The sequence below is a fragment of the Brachionichthys hirsutus genome, chromosome 10 (assembly GCF_040956055.1).
Source record: "Brachionichthys hirsutus isolate HB-005 chromosome 10, CSIRO-AGI_Bhir_v1, whole genome shotgun sequence".
NCBI lineage: Eukaryota > Metazoa > Chordata > Actinopteri > Lophiiformes > Brachionichthyidae > Brachionichthys > Brachionichthys hirsutus.
In genome coordinates, this window is record NC_090906.1 from 9,415,977 (window position 1) to 9,433,042 (window position 17,066).

The 17,066-nt window shown below is 45.6% G+C and overlaps 1 protein-coding gene across 1 annotated transcript in view; it reads right to left on the reverse strand.

Annotated features, from left to right (window-relative positions):
- LOC137900053 (cell adhesion molecule DSCAML1-like) overlaps positions 1-17,066 on the reverse strand; it is a 41,326-nt gene that overhangs the window by 22,412 nt on the left and 1,848 nt on the right. Inside the window, 2 exon segments of the mRNA XM_068744102.1 lie at positions 9,650-9,796; positions 12,316-12,636. Coding sequence (XP_068600203.1) covers positions 9,650-9,796; positions 12,316-12,636 — 468 coding nt within the window.

Consider the following 17,066-nt stretch of genomic DNA (forward strand, 5'->3'; position numbering starts at 1 on the left):
CGCATCTTTCTCCCCTCCCTCCCTCCCACTCTCACGCTTTCTTCTTCTTCTTCTCCCTGTTGCTAGGGTCTTCCTACTGCCATCCTGTTAAAATTTCAGTTTACTTTCAGTAATTATTTAAGCCCAACATGTTTACAGTAATCAAGGACGAAACAGTGAAACCGGTCGGTGTTCTGGGAATGCAAGACTGGTGGTAGAAATGAGTAAACTGGTTGTAAGAATTAAGGGGGGGGGGGTATCAGTATGCTAAAAATAGCTTAACAGATGCAAGTGGGGTTTGTAACCAACCACAATTGTTATTCCAAAATCATACGCCGTGGCACGCTTTCCCAGTTTATTTGTTTGAAAGGCAGTTTAGAACAATTCAGCACCTTCGGATGATAGAAAGGATCAATTCACCGTTTAGGAAGAAGGTGTCGGACATCCAGCAGGAGCCAAATCCCACCTCCTCGCAGATAAAAGCAGTTAAGGATTATTTGATGCTTGTTCACTGACAACCTTTTCCCCCTCTTTATAGAATTTATTGTGTAGCTATTCCCTGCAAAACAGATATTCTGTAAAAGTTCAAGTTGATGGTATGTTTGTGCAGCACTCATGTCTCTGAATAAAAACACCTGGGCTCCTATGGGGGAGGCTCCTCACCTTGAAGGTCAATCAATTTAAATGGGAAAATGTGAACTGAAACACCTACATATTATCATTATTATTATTATTATTATTATCATTATTGTTGATGCTTCTTTTTTAAGAGAATATTTTTACAAATAGACAAATGGCACGTCTGTGTACATGTGTCTGACAATTTGGTTTTAAAAACAAGTATTTCTGATGTCTGATATTTCTTTTTTAAAACATTTGCATAAAATTTACCCCCCCAAAAAATGTAAACCATAAACCATTGGAAAAGAAGGCACGTATATTTAAAAAAATGAATATTTCATCTGCATATTTGATGAGCACTGCAGTGAACCGATAATCTTGATGGGAGACAAACATGTTCCTCCTTAGTTCTGTGAAGGCAGCCGTCTGATTCACCAAAACACCGACACATGCAGCGCACCGGGGTCACAGGAAAGTCAGTCATTATCATTCGGCAAATTAATTCAAACCCCACGAAAGACGTTGAATTTGACGTTGCAAAAACTGCATTCTGCATCTCCGACTTGTAGCCTGGCTCTTTATAGCAGGATGCAGAGAGAAGAATTTGAGAGAAGGTGAGAAGAGACAAGGGAGGAGGAGCAGATCAAAGACTTGTGACTGTCACAGAAAGACGAAGAAGAAGAAGAAAGACAGATATTCTCTGCGGTGTTAGAATATGTCTGCTGCTCACAGATACAGACACAAACGAACAGAAAGACTTCACTGGCTTAAAATAAGACATAAATATTTCCCTGATGGGACAGACCATAATATATTATATAGCAAAATTAGCAGCAAATGGCAGTCGTCCAGTTCTGCGGCAGGGGTTGTGCGTTAAATCATGAATTCAGACTGGATGACACGACTTAAAAAGAATCTGGATGAGGAGAAAAAGACTGCAGAGGTGAAAAGATGGAGGGTAACCTGTGGAGGAGATAACAGTCCAGGTCTCTGTTCTCCACTCCTTTCAAATCTTTATGCAAAAAGAAAAGAAAAGAAAGGGGTGTTAAATTTGTATTCAAAGCAAGAGCCTCCTCGAACCCTCCTTCCCTTTGCTCTCTCCCCTCTTCTGTTTACATTAAAAGCCGAAGCCGAAGCAGGTGACATCCAATTAAATATATACACTCCCCTGGCTTTTATTCCACTGCACACTTACTTAACGCCTATGAATGGAGCTCTCTTAGCTCCTTTCAATTCACATTCAAAGCAGGTTCTATTGGCACAACTTATGTGCGACAACTAATTGTGCATTTGGAGCCCACCCTGCTGGATGTCGTCCATAAAAGAGACTTTGTTAACACAACCAAACTATTCACACGGAGCATGAGTCACGTCGACGCTCAATACGAGCGCCCTTCCAACAATATTGAATCCACTCTTTCCACCTCTCAATCGGCTGCTTGTGGGATTTCTAGATATGGGAGGAAACGCTGGACGAAGTTGTGACTCTGTCATGTTTCCATTAAAAAGCCACGCTTCGCTGTCTAATCCCAAACCGCTGTCCTCTTTCCTGACCAATTCAGACTGCTTACCTCGTCTTTCAATCATGCTTCGCCCCGCCCCGCCCCTCGCCACTGCGTCACGTCGCAGGCTACGCGAGTCACCGCGATTGGAGACGTTTGTTTGGAAGTTCAGTGGCAACGTCCGGTTTCTTCTGCGACGGGACCATGTCTCTTCTGCTTCACTAGGCTGCTCTGTCCTAATTTGTCCTATGTGACTTTAAACAGTAAACACTGGGGGAGGGGATGATGCAGAAGTGTGTGTATGTGTGTGTGTTTTTGTGTGGGGGGGAACCGAGAGGCTTGATGGACAGTCGGGGGGGGGGGACTGCAAAACCGACTGTATGCAAAAGACCTCGTTTGCATAGATATAACTCACATAAGGCAATGCTGCAGAGACGCCATGTTCCCCTCCATAAACCCATTCTAACCAGACAGACCGACGATGCTGCATAAAGCTAAATGGACCATCTCGGATAGAGGGAGCCACGAGGAGATTAAGCATCAGTAGAAGCATCAGAGGAAACGAGGGATGGAGGAGAAAAGGGTGGGAGGATAGGAGAGAAATGGGAAGAGATGTAGAAATAGGACTCCATTATTCATGACGTGTGTTTCATGTGCTTGGTGACATCTGGGACAGCAGTGATAATGAGAGTCCCGGGAGAGAAGAACCACACACACACACACACACATCCCGATACACTGCACTGCAAAGAAGTGTGCCACCGTGGTCCAAACACCTACCCTGAACTGAATGCCATTAACTCTGATTGAACTATTTATAGTACGAGCATGAGACATGTCACTTTAAAATCACATCCAGCAGCAAAACTCCTCCACCTTGGATTGATCCAGCAGCAGATGAGAGACAGAGTCGGGTATAGGGTGTATGTCCACCATCATGTGTGTGTGTGTGTGTGCGATGTGAACCCCAGCTTAGCCCATGGCCCGGGGCGGTGAGTTGCATTAGCGGAGCTGAGTGTGCTGCCTGGTCCCTCCCTATTAAGAGTGCTGGTGGCAGAGCAGCGTCACTGCCCAGCTCAGACAGACAGACAGACAGACAGACAGACAGAGACAGACACAGACACAGACACAGAGACAGACACAGAGGAGACAAGACATAGCGCCAAGCAACCATAAATACTCAGGGTCAAAGTATCACATATTACTATCTCACATTCACCATACTATACTTCTCTTTGGAGAAAGAGGATAGTACAAGTATATAATAGCAAAATGTTTATTGTTGATAATTTACATATAAAAAAAAAACGATACAAAAGTTTATTGAATAGTTCCCAAAACATTTCAAACAAGGACCCTGAAACCGACACGTCCTCTGTTCGACCCTGGTCCTCATCTGATAAGAGTTTTGCCTCCAGATGTTTTATGATATAAAGTCTATGAAATGCACAATAAAACTAGTCGTACATCCCATCATTGTGTTATTTCTAGATGGAACTAGAAAAGCCAAGCAGCTCATTCCCCTCATAATTGGATTTACACCGTTCACATGTTGATCTGGATCATCGCCAAAAGGTTATAAATTGTTCTTGCTATCTTTATACACCAACCATGAAAAGTAAAAGTGAATTTGACTGTGCATATTTAACTGATTATTGAATACGTAAATGGCCTTTTCAATGTTCAAAAGTAATATTTTTTCTAACGTCATTCTGGATCTGATCCAGATGAAATTCGGTGGTGAGATTAGAGGCCCCCACCATACATGACTAGGCCAAATTCCACAAACATTGGTCAATAATCAACCGAGACAATGAGGAACAAATGTTGAAGCTCTGTACTGTCTGTACATCACTGTTCCGATATGCTGAATTGCTGACTCGGGTCTATGCAATGATTTACGGGGAGCGAGAGAACAAACAACTCATGCTGTAATCATGCTGAATTATTGACTTGCAACAAACAATAGGCGAGACAGTTTTCTATCACATCAACCCCAAAGCTGGGTTTGCTGCTCTGCTCACCTCGCTCGTCTTCCCTCCCACTGCAGCCAATCACGGCCTGCGGTGTCGATCTGGCCTTCGCGTCTATTTGGACAGCTAATAGTGAGGCGGATCAATAGGTCTGATTGAGAGGTCATGTAGGAACATGACACTTGGAAAGCCACCGGTCCCGATCATGTTCCTCCCCTCCCCTCCTGATGCTTTCACACTCTCTCCATCCGCGGGACACCCATCAATCCGTTCAAGAATGAATCTCAATGTGGAGCGCGTCTCGTAAATAACCGTGTCCATGCATGTTCATTCTTTGAGTGTTAACATGAACAATATGGTGGAAGAATAAACAAGAAGATTTTAGGGCACAGTTAGAGAGAAAGTCAGTGCCTCTCATGAAAGCCAGAAAAGATGAGGAAGAAAAAGAAAGTAAAAAAAAAAAAGCATTTCCTTAAATACAATTTCTGAGCAAAGCTTGCTGTAATCTCCTCGTAGTAATCCCTCCTTGAACAGCCTAAACAAAAGAGTAGAAGAAAGCAGGAGGAAAGATGCCAAAGCTCTTTACCCAAATCCTGTTTCTTAGCCCAATGGAGGCCACACAAACCTTCCGACTCGTTTACCGTAAGCCCTGACACGAGCCTCGCTGCTTTCACGCACAGCAACGCTATCCTCCAAAGTGCTTTTCAAGAGGGAGGAAAAGACACCAAAAAAGCAGACAAGTTAAATAGTAATCCACTTAATTATGTTTTATTACAAGTTCCTTACAAGTCAGTTATATTTTGTCACATCGGCCCTGTGTGTCTGCAGTGTTTGCAGATCTCAGCAATTACCGTTGTGAGCACCGTGTTATTATAACTAATGCAAAAAAAAAAAGAAAGAAAGACAGTTTTAATGAGGCGCAATTATCTTTTGTAGCCACGCGATTGGAAGTGTGCAACTCCAAAAGCCACTTCCTCCGCTCGCTGTCTGGGTTGTGTTCTCAGACAGCCGCGCTTGAAGGCTGAGACCGTGGCCAGATTTCTGTCAGAGTGACGTGCGATGTGCTCGGAGGGGCTTTCCTATCTCTCCCTCTTACACTGATTGACACTGATACACTGATGCGCTGTGAACATGCTCCGATCACTTGTGTGTGTGTGTGTGTGTGTGTGTGTGGAGACACAAGGAGAAGAAAGGCCTGGCAGCAGCAATAGAGAGAGTGCGTTTTTGTGTTTTGTGCACGTGAGCAGGCGTGTGTAGTAGTGTGTAAATAGTCAATAATAGGCGACACTTGTCAGCCCTTTGCTCCGTACACACAAAGCCTGTGGTTGAGCCATTGTTGAACTCCGCCTCTCCACGGCAGCCAACCCCCCCCCCCTAACGGGGCCTCTCAAGCAGAGATAATTATGGCTATTGTGCCCCTTGCACATGCAGACAACACACACACACACACACTTGTTTGTGCACATTTACATATACCCACCCACGTGCCTACTCAACCTAGCTGAGGAAAAGATGGCTGCCAGCACCCCATCTGCTGCTGCCCAGCTCTCAGTCGCTCTCAGAGCGCTTTGGGCAAATGTGAGGAGAAATATCCAGAGAAAGTCAAAAGGAAACCAGACAGAATTTAGTCAGATGTGTTATCATCGCGTTCATCTACACAATAAAGGGGATTTTAGAGGTTAAAATTAATGTTTTTTTTTTGTTTTGGATGATTGTGAAGAATGTTGCTCGTTCATGTCGCCACCTTATGTTTGCAGGCAAACCCTCATAGCGGCACCTTCAGCTACTTTTATCCCCCCCCCCCCCCTCTGATTCCTCGTGGCCCGCTGTGAGCAATGCGTCAGGGGGGAGAAACGAGGGAGGGGTGGTGTGTGAGTCTCAGAGGTGGGGGTAAAAGAGGGCGACAGTCGGTGGGGTTGTGTTCAGCGAGCCCTGGGGGGGGGGGGGGGGGTCCTCCTCCTCAGTCACACCACGTCCTGCTGCACCCGGACGGCCCGAGCACAACGGGACGGCCGTCACACAGCAGCGGCGAGCGGCGCTCCGCCTTGATGCGTCTGCCGTTAATGTTTAATGAGGGCTCCGCATTCAGGCAGGCTCATGCGAAAGCTGAAAATGGCTTTATTGTGTTTCCTTAGTGGGAGATGTGTGTGTGTGTGTGTGTGTGTGTGTGTGAGTGTGTGTGCACGCTTAGTGTGTGTCTGTAAGAGACCAGTGTTTACAAGAGGCTGCGGCGTGTAACTATTAATGTATTCCTGCTCCGAGTGTACAGATTTACAAGTAAGACATCGTGCCCTAACACACCGCTGCTCCACATGGGGTCCCTCTGTCCTCGTCACCTGTGTCCTCCTCACACCTGTGTGGAGTCCTGTGACATCGAGGTGGGTTTTTTTGCTTCTTCTTCTTTTTTGTTTTTACTGTATGGTATGTATTGCAGAATTTCTTTTTTTCTTCTTCTTTTTTTACAATTAAAACTACAAATTATCCTCATAGACATTTGTTAATTTAATCTTCCCAGGTTAAGAAAAAAGATACAGCAATTTATTAAACCAGTCAATAAATCAATGTTCGTGCTCCCATTTCACATTATCACGCTATTTTTTTTTTTATATATTTGACAGATGATTATCTCTGCTATTTGGACCCTCAACCACAACAAAACCATTTATTGGGAGTTTAGGTGTTATTTAATAAATTACGACTTTTTTTTATATTAAAGTACGCAATAAAAAGGATCAATAGATCAATCAACGCTGCAAATAATCATTAAATGAAGCCCAAGTTATGATGTAACAACACAGAGATTGGGTGGGCACTATTCCATTCATCATCAACCGCAAGTCACTCTGCAAACCAACCAGCTGTTCAGTTTCTTATCAAATTAAAGAGATCAACTGGACTTTTCCAGGTGTTCCCAATGAACTGTGTTCATGCACGTGCACGGTTGTGGATCGTGCATGTTTTGATCTGCCTGACTTTGAGCAGAGAGGCCAGGGGCGGAGTATTGATCTGTAATGTTGCCTGGAAGTGACCTCCCCACCCAATGGCACCCATTAGGACCCACGTTCACGTTAAATCCTGATAACTCAGCATTCATAAGACGGAACGCAGGTTGAGTCCTCGCTGCTTTTAACAAGGTGGATTTGATGGATGCGACTCAGTAAAAGTAAATCGATGCTCGGTTTGCAACCGAAACACAATCGCATCACCCTGTTCTAAGAAGTGGGTGAGAGGATGAGGATGAGTGGCTGAATTGTTGTGCGTGTGTGACAGGAGCGTTTCCCTTTCTTGTTTCCTCATCTCATCAGGCCATTTTCCCCTCCTCTTGCTTTTCACCGTTGGGTTTTGTGGCGTTGTGTATCGATTTGCAGAACAAACACACAAACAAGACCAAACTGTCTGGCAGGTGGATTAGATGGAGCATGGATGGGCATCTTCTGCAGACCGCCATGTGGCTGGAGCCATCTGTTGGTCCAGTCTCTATTCATCGGAGCATCATTAGCTTTCTGCTGGTTCGGCTGACAGCCTCGATCTGCAGGCTGAGCCCTCTCTGTGTCCCACTGTTGTTTTCATTCCCATCCACAAACCCTCTCTGTCTCTGCTCCAACTCTTCTCCTTCAGATCGTGGCTCAGACTAGCAGGACTCCATTGTCTCACGAGGGTCACACACACACACACACACACGCGTGCACATCTTAACTACAGGGTTGGTATCGGACAGGGAAGTAAGAGGGAAATAGGTCAGTCTGCCTGCTACCCCCCCCCCCCCCCCCCTCTCTCAAACCCCCTTACTGTCCTGCCAGGACAGGAAAGTGGAGCAGGCAAGTGGACATGTGCACACGCATAAACACACACCACACACACGCACAGAGTTCCAGAAGGGTATCCTGCGTTTGTAAGGTCTGTTGGGGTTCTTGTTATGTCATCAGGTCAACCTGAGTTTGGTTTGGGACCATAGTTCAGATCAGGGTCTGCCCCACACTACTGCGACAGATCAATTCACGACGAACCTCTATCATAGCAGAATAAAGGCCGGATGTTGAGCACGGTGGCACAGTGGTTAGCACTGTTGCCTCACAGCAGGAAGGTCACAGGTTCAATTCCAACTTGGGGTGCTGCTGTGGTGACCACTGAAGGGAAAAGATAAAGATTGTTTCTAATTGCCTTTCTGCAAGGAGTTTGCATGTTCTCCCCGTGTCTGCTTGGGTTCTCTCCGGGTTCTCCGGCTTCCTCCCTCCACCAAAAACATGCAGCTTAGGCCGATTGGTTGCACTAAATTGTCCGGTGTGAGTGTGTGCGTGAATGATTGTCTATGCGTGACCCTGCGATGAACTGGCGGCTTGTCCAGGGTGTACCACAGCTCTGCAGAGAGGTTTCAGAGTGAGGCTATGCTGCAGAGAGGCGGCGCCGCCGATTGGCTGTAAGGGCACCGAGGTCGTTGCGCCAGAGATCACGGAGGTGGAGTTCAAGGTCGGAATCAAACGCATTACGCAAACACAAGAAGTCATTCTTGTGTTTGTGCAACTGTCAGAGGGAAATGCAGAGTTCAGTGAGCAGCTCATCATGTTCAGCATCTGATCCTCACACGCATTGCCCATCCACTGACCTATATACCCCTAATTACACACAGCAGCCTCGTGACGGCACGCAGAGCAACACCTCGGCCATAAAAAAAGATAAACACACACACACACACACGTGTTTTTGTCTTGCTTTGTTTTGGTTGCAGACAAACTGAAAGTCAAACCGTCTGCATGTTTAATTTCAGTAAATATAGTTCCCTTGATACAACACCTTTCTGCCAGGATGGTCGATGGAGACCAAAATGTTACGTCAAGCACAATAAAACCCTCGTGAAAATGAAAACACGCTCACGTGTCTGACAATAACAGCCTACTGTAACCTTGGTGGGTGTTTGTGTGTGACACAGCGTCCGTGCGTTTTGCATACATATAATATAAAACGCCATCTGCCAGGACCCGAGGCCGTTCTTGCCCTACTACCCTCTTTGGTTCATTTTCTCCTTTATTGCACTCTCTCCTACATTGTGATTGCAGGGAAGTAATCAAGCAAACATCTGAAAAATACACAATGCTACACATAATGTGTGATCAGATAACACAAATAATCAATGTGTGCAAGCAAAAGACAAAAAGGTGCTTTCTCTTTCTGTGTCTCTTGCACACATCTAAGCACATTAAGGTTAATGAAGATGGATGTGGAGGCAAAGTCATACTGACATCGTGTCTCTGTAATTTGGGCCCAAGTTCTTCAAGGACATGGCTAAGAGAAGCAGGAAGAGGACAAGAATACGTCTGAGGACGTGAAACTGTGGAAGAGTCATGCAACTTGGGCAAAAATTTGAGGGGTGAAAACTGTCAGGGATGAAATGGAAAAGCAAGAAGATGAAGAAGAGTTATAGAGTAGAAGGGGATGGATGTGGGGGGGGGGGGAGAGATCAGTGATCCAGAACAGTGAGCAGACAGAAGACACAAGTTAGGAGTTCAGTCAAACATGGAAACATCGTTCGATCTGTCCACCCAAGGTTCATCCACAGCCATCGCTCTGACATCCTACCTGGTACGATGGAAACAGTGTCTCGCTCCCAGGACACGACGCTGACGTACTCCTGCACAGCAGCAGGGATGAGGCACTTGAACACAGCTACGTTGCCCCGCATCGAGCGCTGGTCTGCCACCCGCACAGTGTAGGGCTCCCTGAAAACTACAAACACACACATCGGAATAGCTGTTATCTCAAGCTTTAAAAGTCACGATTAGTTCCCTCCCAGTGAAGAGCTGAGGTGTGGTGACCCATGATGGGCTAAATGTCATTGGAGAAGCAGCGACTGAGCTGCTCAGTCATTTTCTCCAGCTGGACAAAAATGCATTCCAGAGTTCTTCTTTATCTGAGTTATAGAGGTCAAATTTAAAGCTCTTTAATCTATATAATATAATCAAGCATCTTTCCAGGCTAGTTTTTATTCACATAATAATTCGGTGTTTGCTCTGTTCTGAGACACAAACAATAATCTACTTATGCTTACATCATCAAAAACAGCACATTAACACCCTTTCATCACTTACCACAGGAAATTGCGGGCCTACTCTAGTGTATTGTTTGAACTGCTCTAATCCTGGCCCTGCTTTCACCATAAATGGCGCAAGCCGCCATTTAGCAGGATAATCATGAAAATTATGTTATGGCTTTGGCATGGCATCCCCACGAAAAACTGCTCTACAGCAACATCAAGAGAACCAGCAATGAGCCGCACGCTTCCTGATTTATTTTTTGGTGTGACATGGTTTATGCAAGTTCATGCAATATTTTAACCCCCCCCCCCCCCCCCCCCCCTGCTGAATGAGCAGGGACTCGTTAGGGAAAATCACAGAAATGCTAAGACGCAATCCGAAAGGTTGCTAAGAAACTGGTTTTGGAATCCCTTCCCCGGAACAGACAATGACGGGGTACGTACATCCCTGCTGCAAGAACAAAACGCATCTCTTGAACACTGGAGCAAAATAAAACGCATCTGAAATTTTGAAATTTCCCTTTGAGATCATTTGCAATGCGACTTTGCGCGGCGCTCGCTTTCATACGACACCCCTGTCAATGATCGCTCAATGGCAGGGAGATTTGCAACATCTCAGTCGCAAAGCAAGGCGTGTGCGTCCTGGCTGACGGCGACCTGCGCACCAGAGCTGCCAGCCCCCCCCCCCCCCCCCCCCGACAGAGGCCGCTGGCTGCAGGATGTTTGATTCATGCTAATCCCTCGCCTCCTGAGGCCAGGCTTTAGGGTCATGTGGGAATGAAGGCACCAACCGGCTGGCATACAGCTCAGGGTTCCGGCTCAAATCCTCAACTTGGTGCTAGTATTAGTATTAGAATGAATATGAGAATTAGTTTCAGGTCGGTGTTGGAAGGCAGAATATGAAAACAGATGTTAACGGCAGGGGGGGGGGGGCAACTGGCCTGAATGAATGACATGCGGGAAGAAGACAATAGATGCACTGTAACGACCATCCAGGTGTGTCTGCTCCAGCTGAGATGCTGCGTAACCGTCTTGTTTAATGCTTCCTCGTGGACCGTTGCTCGCTCTCGATCTGGAGGAACCCCAAACCCCCACGTGCGCCATTTTATCCAATGAGGTCTCGTTCATTAAAGCGGCCTTGCACGTTCCAATCAATGAATAGTGCCAGTTGGGTTTGTTAATGGGAGATAATTAAAGAAGGGTGGCGTGGCTATACTTAGTCTGGCACAAGAGGACAGCGTGAGGAACGGGGGGGAGCAGGGAGGAGAAGGAGGACAGAAAAGAGAAGATGATGGCAACAGAGGCATCTTCTGGTCATAGAAGTTCCAAAAATAAACCACCTATAATATCTGAGGGAGGAATTTACTCATTTTGCTGATTTCTGAAAATTCTTAATTTCTTCCAAGAGCACTGAAAATCTAAATGTATATTCAATAAAGCAAATCAGAACATTAAACTTATTAAATATGACCTTACATTCCGCAGATTTAGTTTAGCATTCATTACTGTAGGAAACAGTGTTTAGTGACTGACACTTACATCCTTGCAGTGTAAATGTACTCTTCACACCTTGCAAGGCTTTAAAGAGCATCCGTTGGAAAGTATCAGTGTAGCTGTCAGGTTGGATATATATGATATAACCTGAAGAAAATGTAACAAAAATATATGCTGTAGGATCTTTTTAATAATTGTTTTCAAAATGCAAGAGGCACTGGTGCGATGCGTCGCTTCTTTCTCCTGGATCGACGTGCTTCAATCACATAAACACGAACTCAAAGTGCTGCAGGGTTGAGGTTTCAGTCGACCAGCTGCTGAATGCCGCAGAAAGCGTCGGAGGGGTTACGTGCTCGAAAGCGCAGGGGTTCCTCACCAGCTCAGCCAGATAGGTGTGAGTGAGAGCGAAGGCCGCGGCCTGATGTAGTGTGTGATGCAGATGTTCTCTCTGTAGACCGTGTTCTAGGTCAATCTGTGCTCGGGTCGTGACGGCCTATTTTAGGACAGGTGATTCTGTGTGTGGGTTGGGCTTTCTTTGCAGCTGCCAGTCACAGCTGCTCTACGTTTTTTGCTCAGTCTCTATTTGCTCCCTTCGACAACATGTTGGCTCTGACATTGCATTTTGTTCCCACGTCCCTTCTTTCTATCCAAATAGTTCAGAACCTTCATTGTATTGGTGCTGTTAGACCTACACCCCCAGAGTGTCGTCCCAACTCACCAGCTTTGATGCGGATGTTGGGGCTGCGGATCTTGCCCGCTTGGTTCTCCGCCGTGCAGAAGTAGTCATTGTCGTGGATGTAGCTGTTGTAGGCGGAGGGCGAGAAGGGGTATAGTTGTAAGGTGCCATTGGCGTGCACGTGTCGGATGTGGGGCACGTCGTAGATGTCGTCGCCGGTGGCCAGGTACCAGCGCAGTATGGCACTGGGGGTGCCTCCTGCTGGACAGGGCAGGGACACCCCCACAGAGCTGGAGTAAGTTACCCTCTGCAGGGAGGCGTTCACAAAATACAGCCTGGTGGAGCCCACATCCTCACTGTGTACTGCAGGGCAAAGACATAAACACAAAGGTCAAACAGAAGCCAGCAGGGTCCCATCGCCACTGATTGATCAACAGCAATCTCATGTTGGAATGTGTGCGGTAAAATAATCAGAACAAAAAGTATGTCAAACGTCCAGCTGCAAACATCAGTCATGTGATCTGGAAGGGATTTGGGCTAAAGCCTGTGATGGTTTAGGTGGCTAGGAGGGGGGAGGAGCTTGTTACCTCCGTAAAGTGACGGCACACACACACACACACACACAAAAGCAAAGACAGGGAGAGAGTGAACGCGCTCATAGGTTATGTGATTGAAATTTCTCTGCCAGCCGCAGAGATTTAAGTCCATTTAATCTCCTTCCATATTTAACACACGCATGCACGCGCACTCACATTCACACGTGTACAGGAATGTTCCTCTATGGCGCTCCCATTAAACACATTCAGCTCCAGCAGAGATAGCAGAGTGAGCGTCGGGGAGGGGCTCTTGAATTTAGGATCATTACGAGAAAGATTAGACAGAAGAGTAGGGGCGTCCATGACTGATGGACAGATGTGGACATTAAGCGCCACTGGCTCTGAATGCTATCGCCCACGAGGCCGACACGCCCTCTCGCCATTTGATCCTCCTGAAAATGTTCAAAGTCTGACTTCTGTCTTCATTTTGAAAATTAGCACTCAGACTGACGTGACAATCTTTCATAGTTCTTCTTCACAAAATAAATCTCCATATTTCTCACCTATTATTAATTATTGAAGGGCTTTTGAAATTACTGAGGTTTCAAAAGAGGGCCAGTATTTATTATGAAAAATAGATCAGAATTACATTTTTATCAATGGTAGCATTTATAAGTGAGAATGAAAATTGATTGATTGCATTTTCACACAGCAACCACAACATCCAAATCCTTACAGGGAATGATCAGAAAATACCGAAAAATGTTTCCTTTTCTATGTCTAATGCAAGATGGAAAACACCAACAAATAAATCCTGGCAAAAATCAACCACCATCAACAGTGTCACTGCGCTGACGCTGGGTTCAGGACATCCGATCGAAGACGACTAAATCTTCATCCAGGCCGTTCATTGAGTAATTCTATCCTCCAATCAAAGACGTTCCCTTGTAGGCCAGAGATTGATAAAGCTAGGCAGAGTGCTACAGATGGTATCTGAAAATATGTCTGGCAGTCCAGTGGTGGGCTGCAAAATCAGGTCAAACTCCCTCCCCGCCGCAGATTACTGATAATGGCCCCTGAGCATAAAGCCCATATTAAAGATTGCAATATCTATAATCTCCCAATGGGGGGGGGCAGGACTAAAGTGGAAGTGAGGGGGTCACCCTGAAAGCGCTAAAGGAGGGGGGGGCAGCAGGAGAACCTCTCAAACAGTAGATATGGCCTCAGGGCTTGGGCACTGGGGGCTGGGCAGCAATGGGACTGATGGAGTGGGAAGTGGAATAGAAAGGGGATCAGAGCAAACTCCCAGCACTCAGAGCCTGTCAAAACCAGGCGAACTACACGCACACACACACACACACACACAATCCAACAGCAGCTCTGAGCTCTCAGTCAAACTGGCAGGATGGATTGGGTTGCCATGACGGTGCTGGCACTTCAACGCTGTCTCCAAAAATGTATCAAATGCAATGATTTAACCCAACAACAGTAAAAGTACTACATTTAGGACAAGTGGACTTTAACACTTTGACACAACTATTTCCCAGCCACATGGGACGCCTGCTCATTTTGGTGCCCCCCCCCCCCCCCCCCCCCCTTCTCAGTGATGGAAGTCTGCAAAGACGACCGCCCCAGTGGCGTGTGGTCAAAGCCCTGATACAGGCATCGACCACAGCAGCTTTGTTTTTCTGCAGAAGTTCACCTGCACACAGGAGATTCCGTCAGACAGAAAGCCCCCCCCCCCCCCCCCCCGAAAGTGTTGGAGCAGTAACAGTGCAGCTGGAGTTAAAGCCACGGCTGTCAGAGTCACAGCCACTGTTTTATATATACCTCCATGAATATGTATGTCAGAGAGGCAGAAGTCATAACCTATGCAAGGTTTCATCATGCATAATGCAGCTGATCCTCTCCAGGATGTGTGCATGTGCGCGCGCACGCACACAGACGTTTGACACTCTCAACTGTATTGTGATGAGGAAGTAAAAAAAAGCACATAACCTGCAATATTTCATTTACATGCTCCCTGCACCAAATCTCTTCTTCTTCTTCTTCTTCTCTTTACTTTCTCATGATAAAATCATTTTCACACCAAGTCATCTTCGCTGGGGGTCACGAGTAAGATGGAACTTAATTGAGACGAGACGTGCGCACCAGCCAGAACGCTCCCTCCTCCCCGTTCCTGCATGTCGTTTGGTTTCTTTTCCATGCAGACTGGAGCGCTTGCATTCACTCTCCTTCATTGTCTCTCTGCCATCTCTCCATCGCTCATCTTTCAGTCGTTTTTTCAGTCGAGACAGAAAGTTGCAAGGTTTTATTTTTTGGAAGGGGAGCAAAATAATTGAAACTGTGGTGCAGACGCAAAAAGCAGTAAGGGGTGTGAATTGAATAAGGGCGTGGATGCAGGGGGATAAAATAGGTGTGATCTTATAGCTAATCCTCTGGGGTCTGTCACAAAAAGGTGGCTGGCGGGCGGAGAAGTGCGGGAAGGCTGTTGGGGTTACATGTAATCAACAAGGGGGTGTCACTGCCCCCCACCTTCTGGCCTTCTGTACACCCTGTCCCCAACAATCTGCGCCACACCCACCACCAAATGCCACCCCCACCCCCACCCCCGGACTGTGCTGTGTCAGTAAAAAAAAAAAAAAAAAGTGTGCTACTTCAGCAGTCCCCTGGGACTTGCTACCCCCCCCCCCCCCCACACACACACACACACACATCAAAGCAGCCAGTTTCTATCTTAATGTGAATATCAAATCTGTAGATTACAAGTCCCAGCACAGTCTGCATAAACGGCCCCTCCCCCAGCCTTTAATTCTGCCTAGTGATGAGGGTGAGAGAGGGAGGGGAGCCACTGCGAGGGAAAGCGATGGAGGGAGGGAGAGATGGAGAGATGGAGATAGAGATCCAACAAAAACGACTTGCTTCAGAGATTTGACATTTGCTGAATGCACCCTCTTCCTAAAAATACGCAGCCCCAGCATTCAATACAATTTGGAGGAGGTCTGTCTGAATTTAGCATCAGTGTGCTGATACAGTTGTCATTAGAAGAAAAAAAAAAGGGGTGGGGCTTGTCGATGGCATTCATTTGTATCTTTTATGCTGTTGTTTTAAACAATTTGTTCTTATTCGTAATCTCATTAGGATTTATGATTTAACGGCGAATGGAAGAGCAGGGATTCAGAGACAGCACCGTGAAATCCTCTCTCTCGGTGGGCTAATGAGCGTTTTCCTGCTGACACTCACTTTACCCACCATTTGGCAGCAGAATGCATGAATTTGAGTGCATGTAATTTTTTTTTTATAAAAATGTTTCATCTTATTGATTTATAGTTCACTTTATATTTTTTTATTTACAGTTTTAAAATATTAAATGCCAGACATAAGGCTGTTGGAGAAGGCATTTATTTATTTTAGAGCTCAGGGTTCAGAGTTATGCATCCACCCAACTGGAACCAAATTCACAGTTGGAGCTTGATTTTTCTCCTTTAACTCCCTTTAAAAGGGGCCATTAAATAATGGCAGGTTTGAACCGGTTAAAAAACCACACAATATAGGCCTGTGCCCTGACTGAGAAATGATTGGCACCCCTGTGGACCACACAGCTCCGTCAATCAGCGGTGAATATAGCTCAGATTGCAGCTTTAATTGTGGAGCCTTGCAAAGGCAGCACAGGGAATTGGGCTGGGGAGGGAAGGGGGGGGGGCATATTTATCTATCTATTTGAGTGAAGGAGAGGACAGGATGAGTGATCACCATATTGCTTTACACACCTCAAATTAAAATTCAAGTTAAATCATTTTTAATTGAAACTTCTTAAATTTGTATTTAATGACATTAATTTAAGATGTCCAAAATAGGCCTACAACAGGCTTGTTATTTTAAAATGATTTCATACACCATTAACTGATCCAAAATTCACTAGATTTCAAATGCAGCCGAAGAATTTGATTTAAAATCACAGCCAGAATAAAACACGTTTTGTTTTCATGCGACTTTAAATCACAAATAATTATCCGTTAATTGGGCATATTATTTAAAATTGCTACAAAAAATTAAAGGCATTGTGCTTAATTACAGGCCTATTATTCCATCCAAAGGGTACCCTAATTGCTTCCTAAACCTCTCTGACGTAATTTAGTAACATTTATTTATGATTATTGGGCTAGAAAATTATAGATAAGCAAATTAGTGAACTTCCAATTCAGCTCCTGTAAAAAAAATAGTCAAAAAATAAATAAATCATTTGTCCAAGTAAAA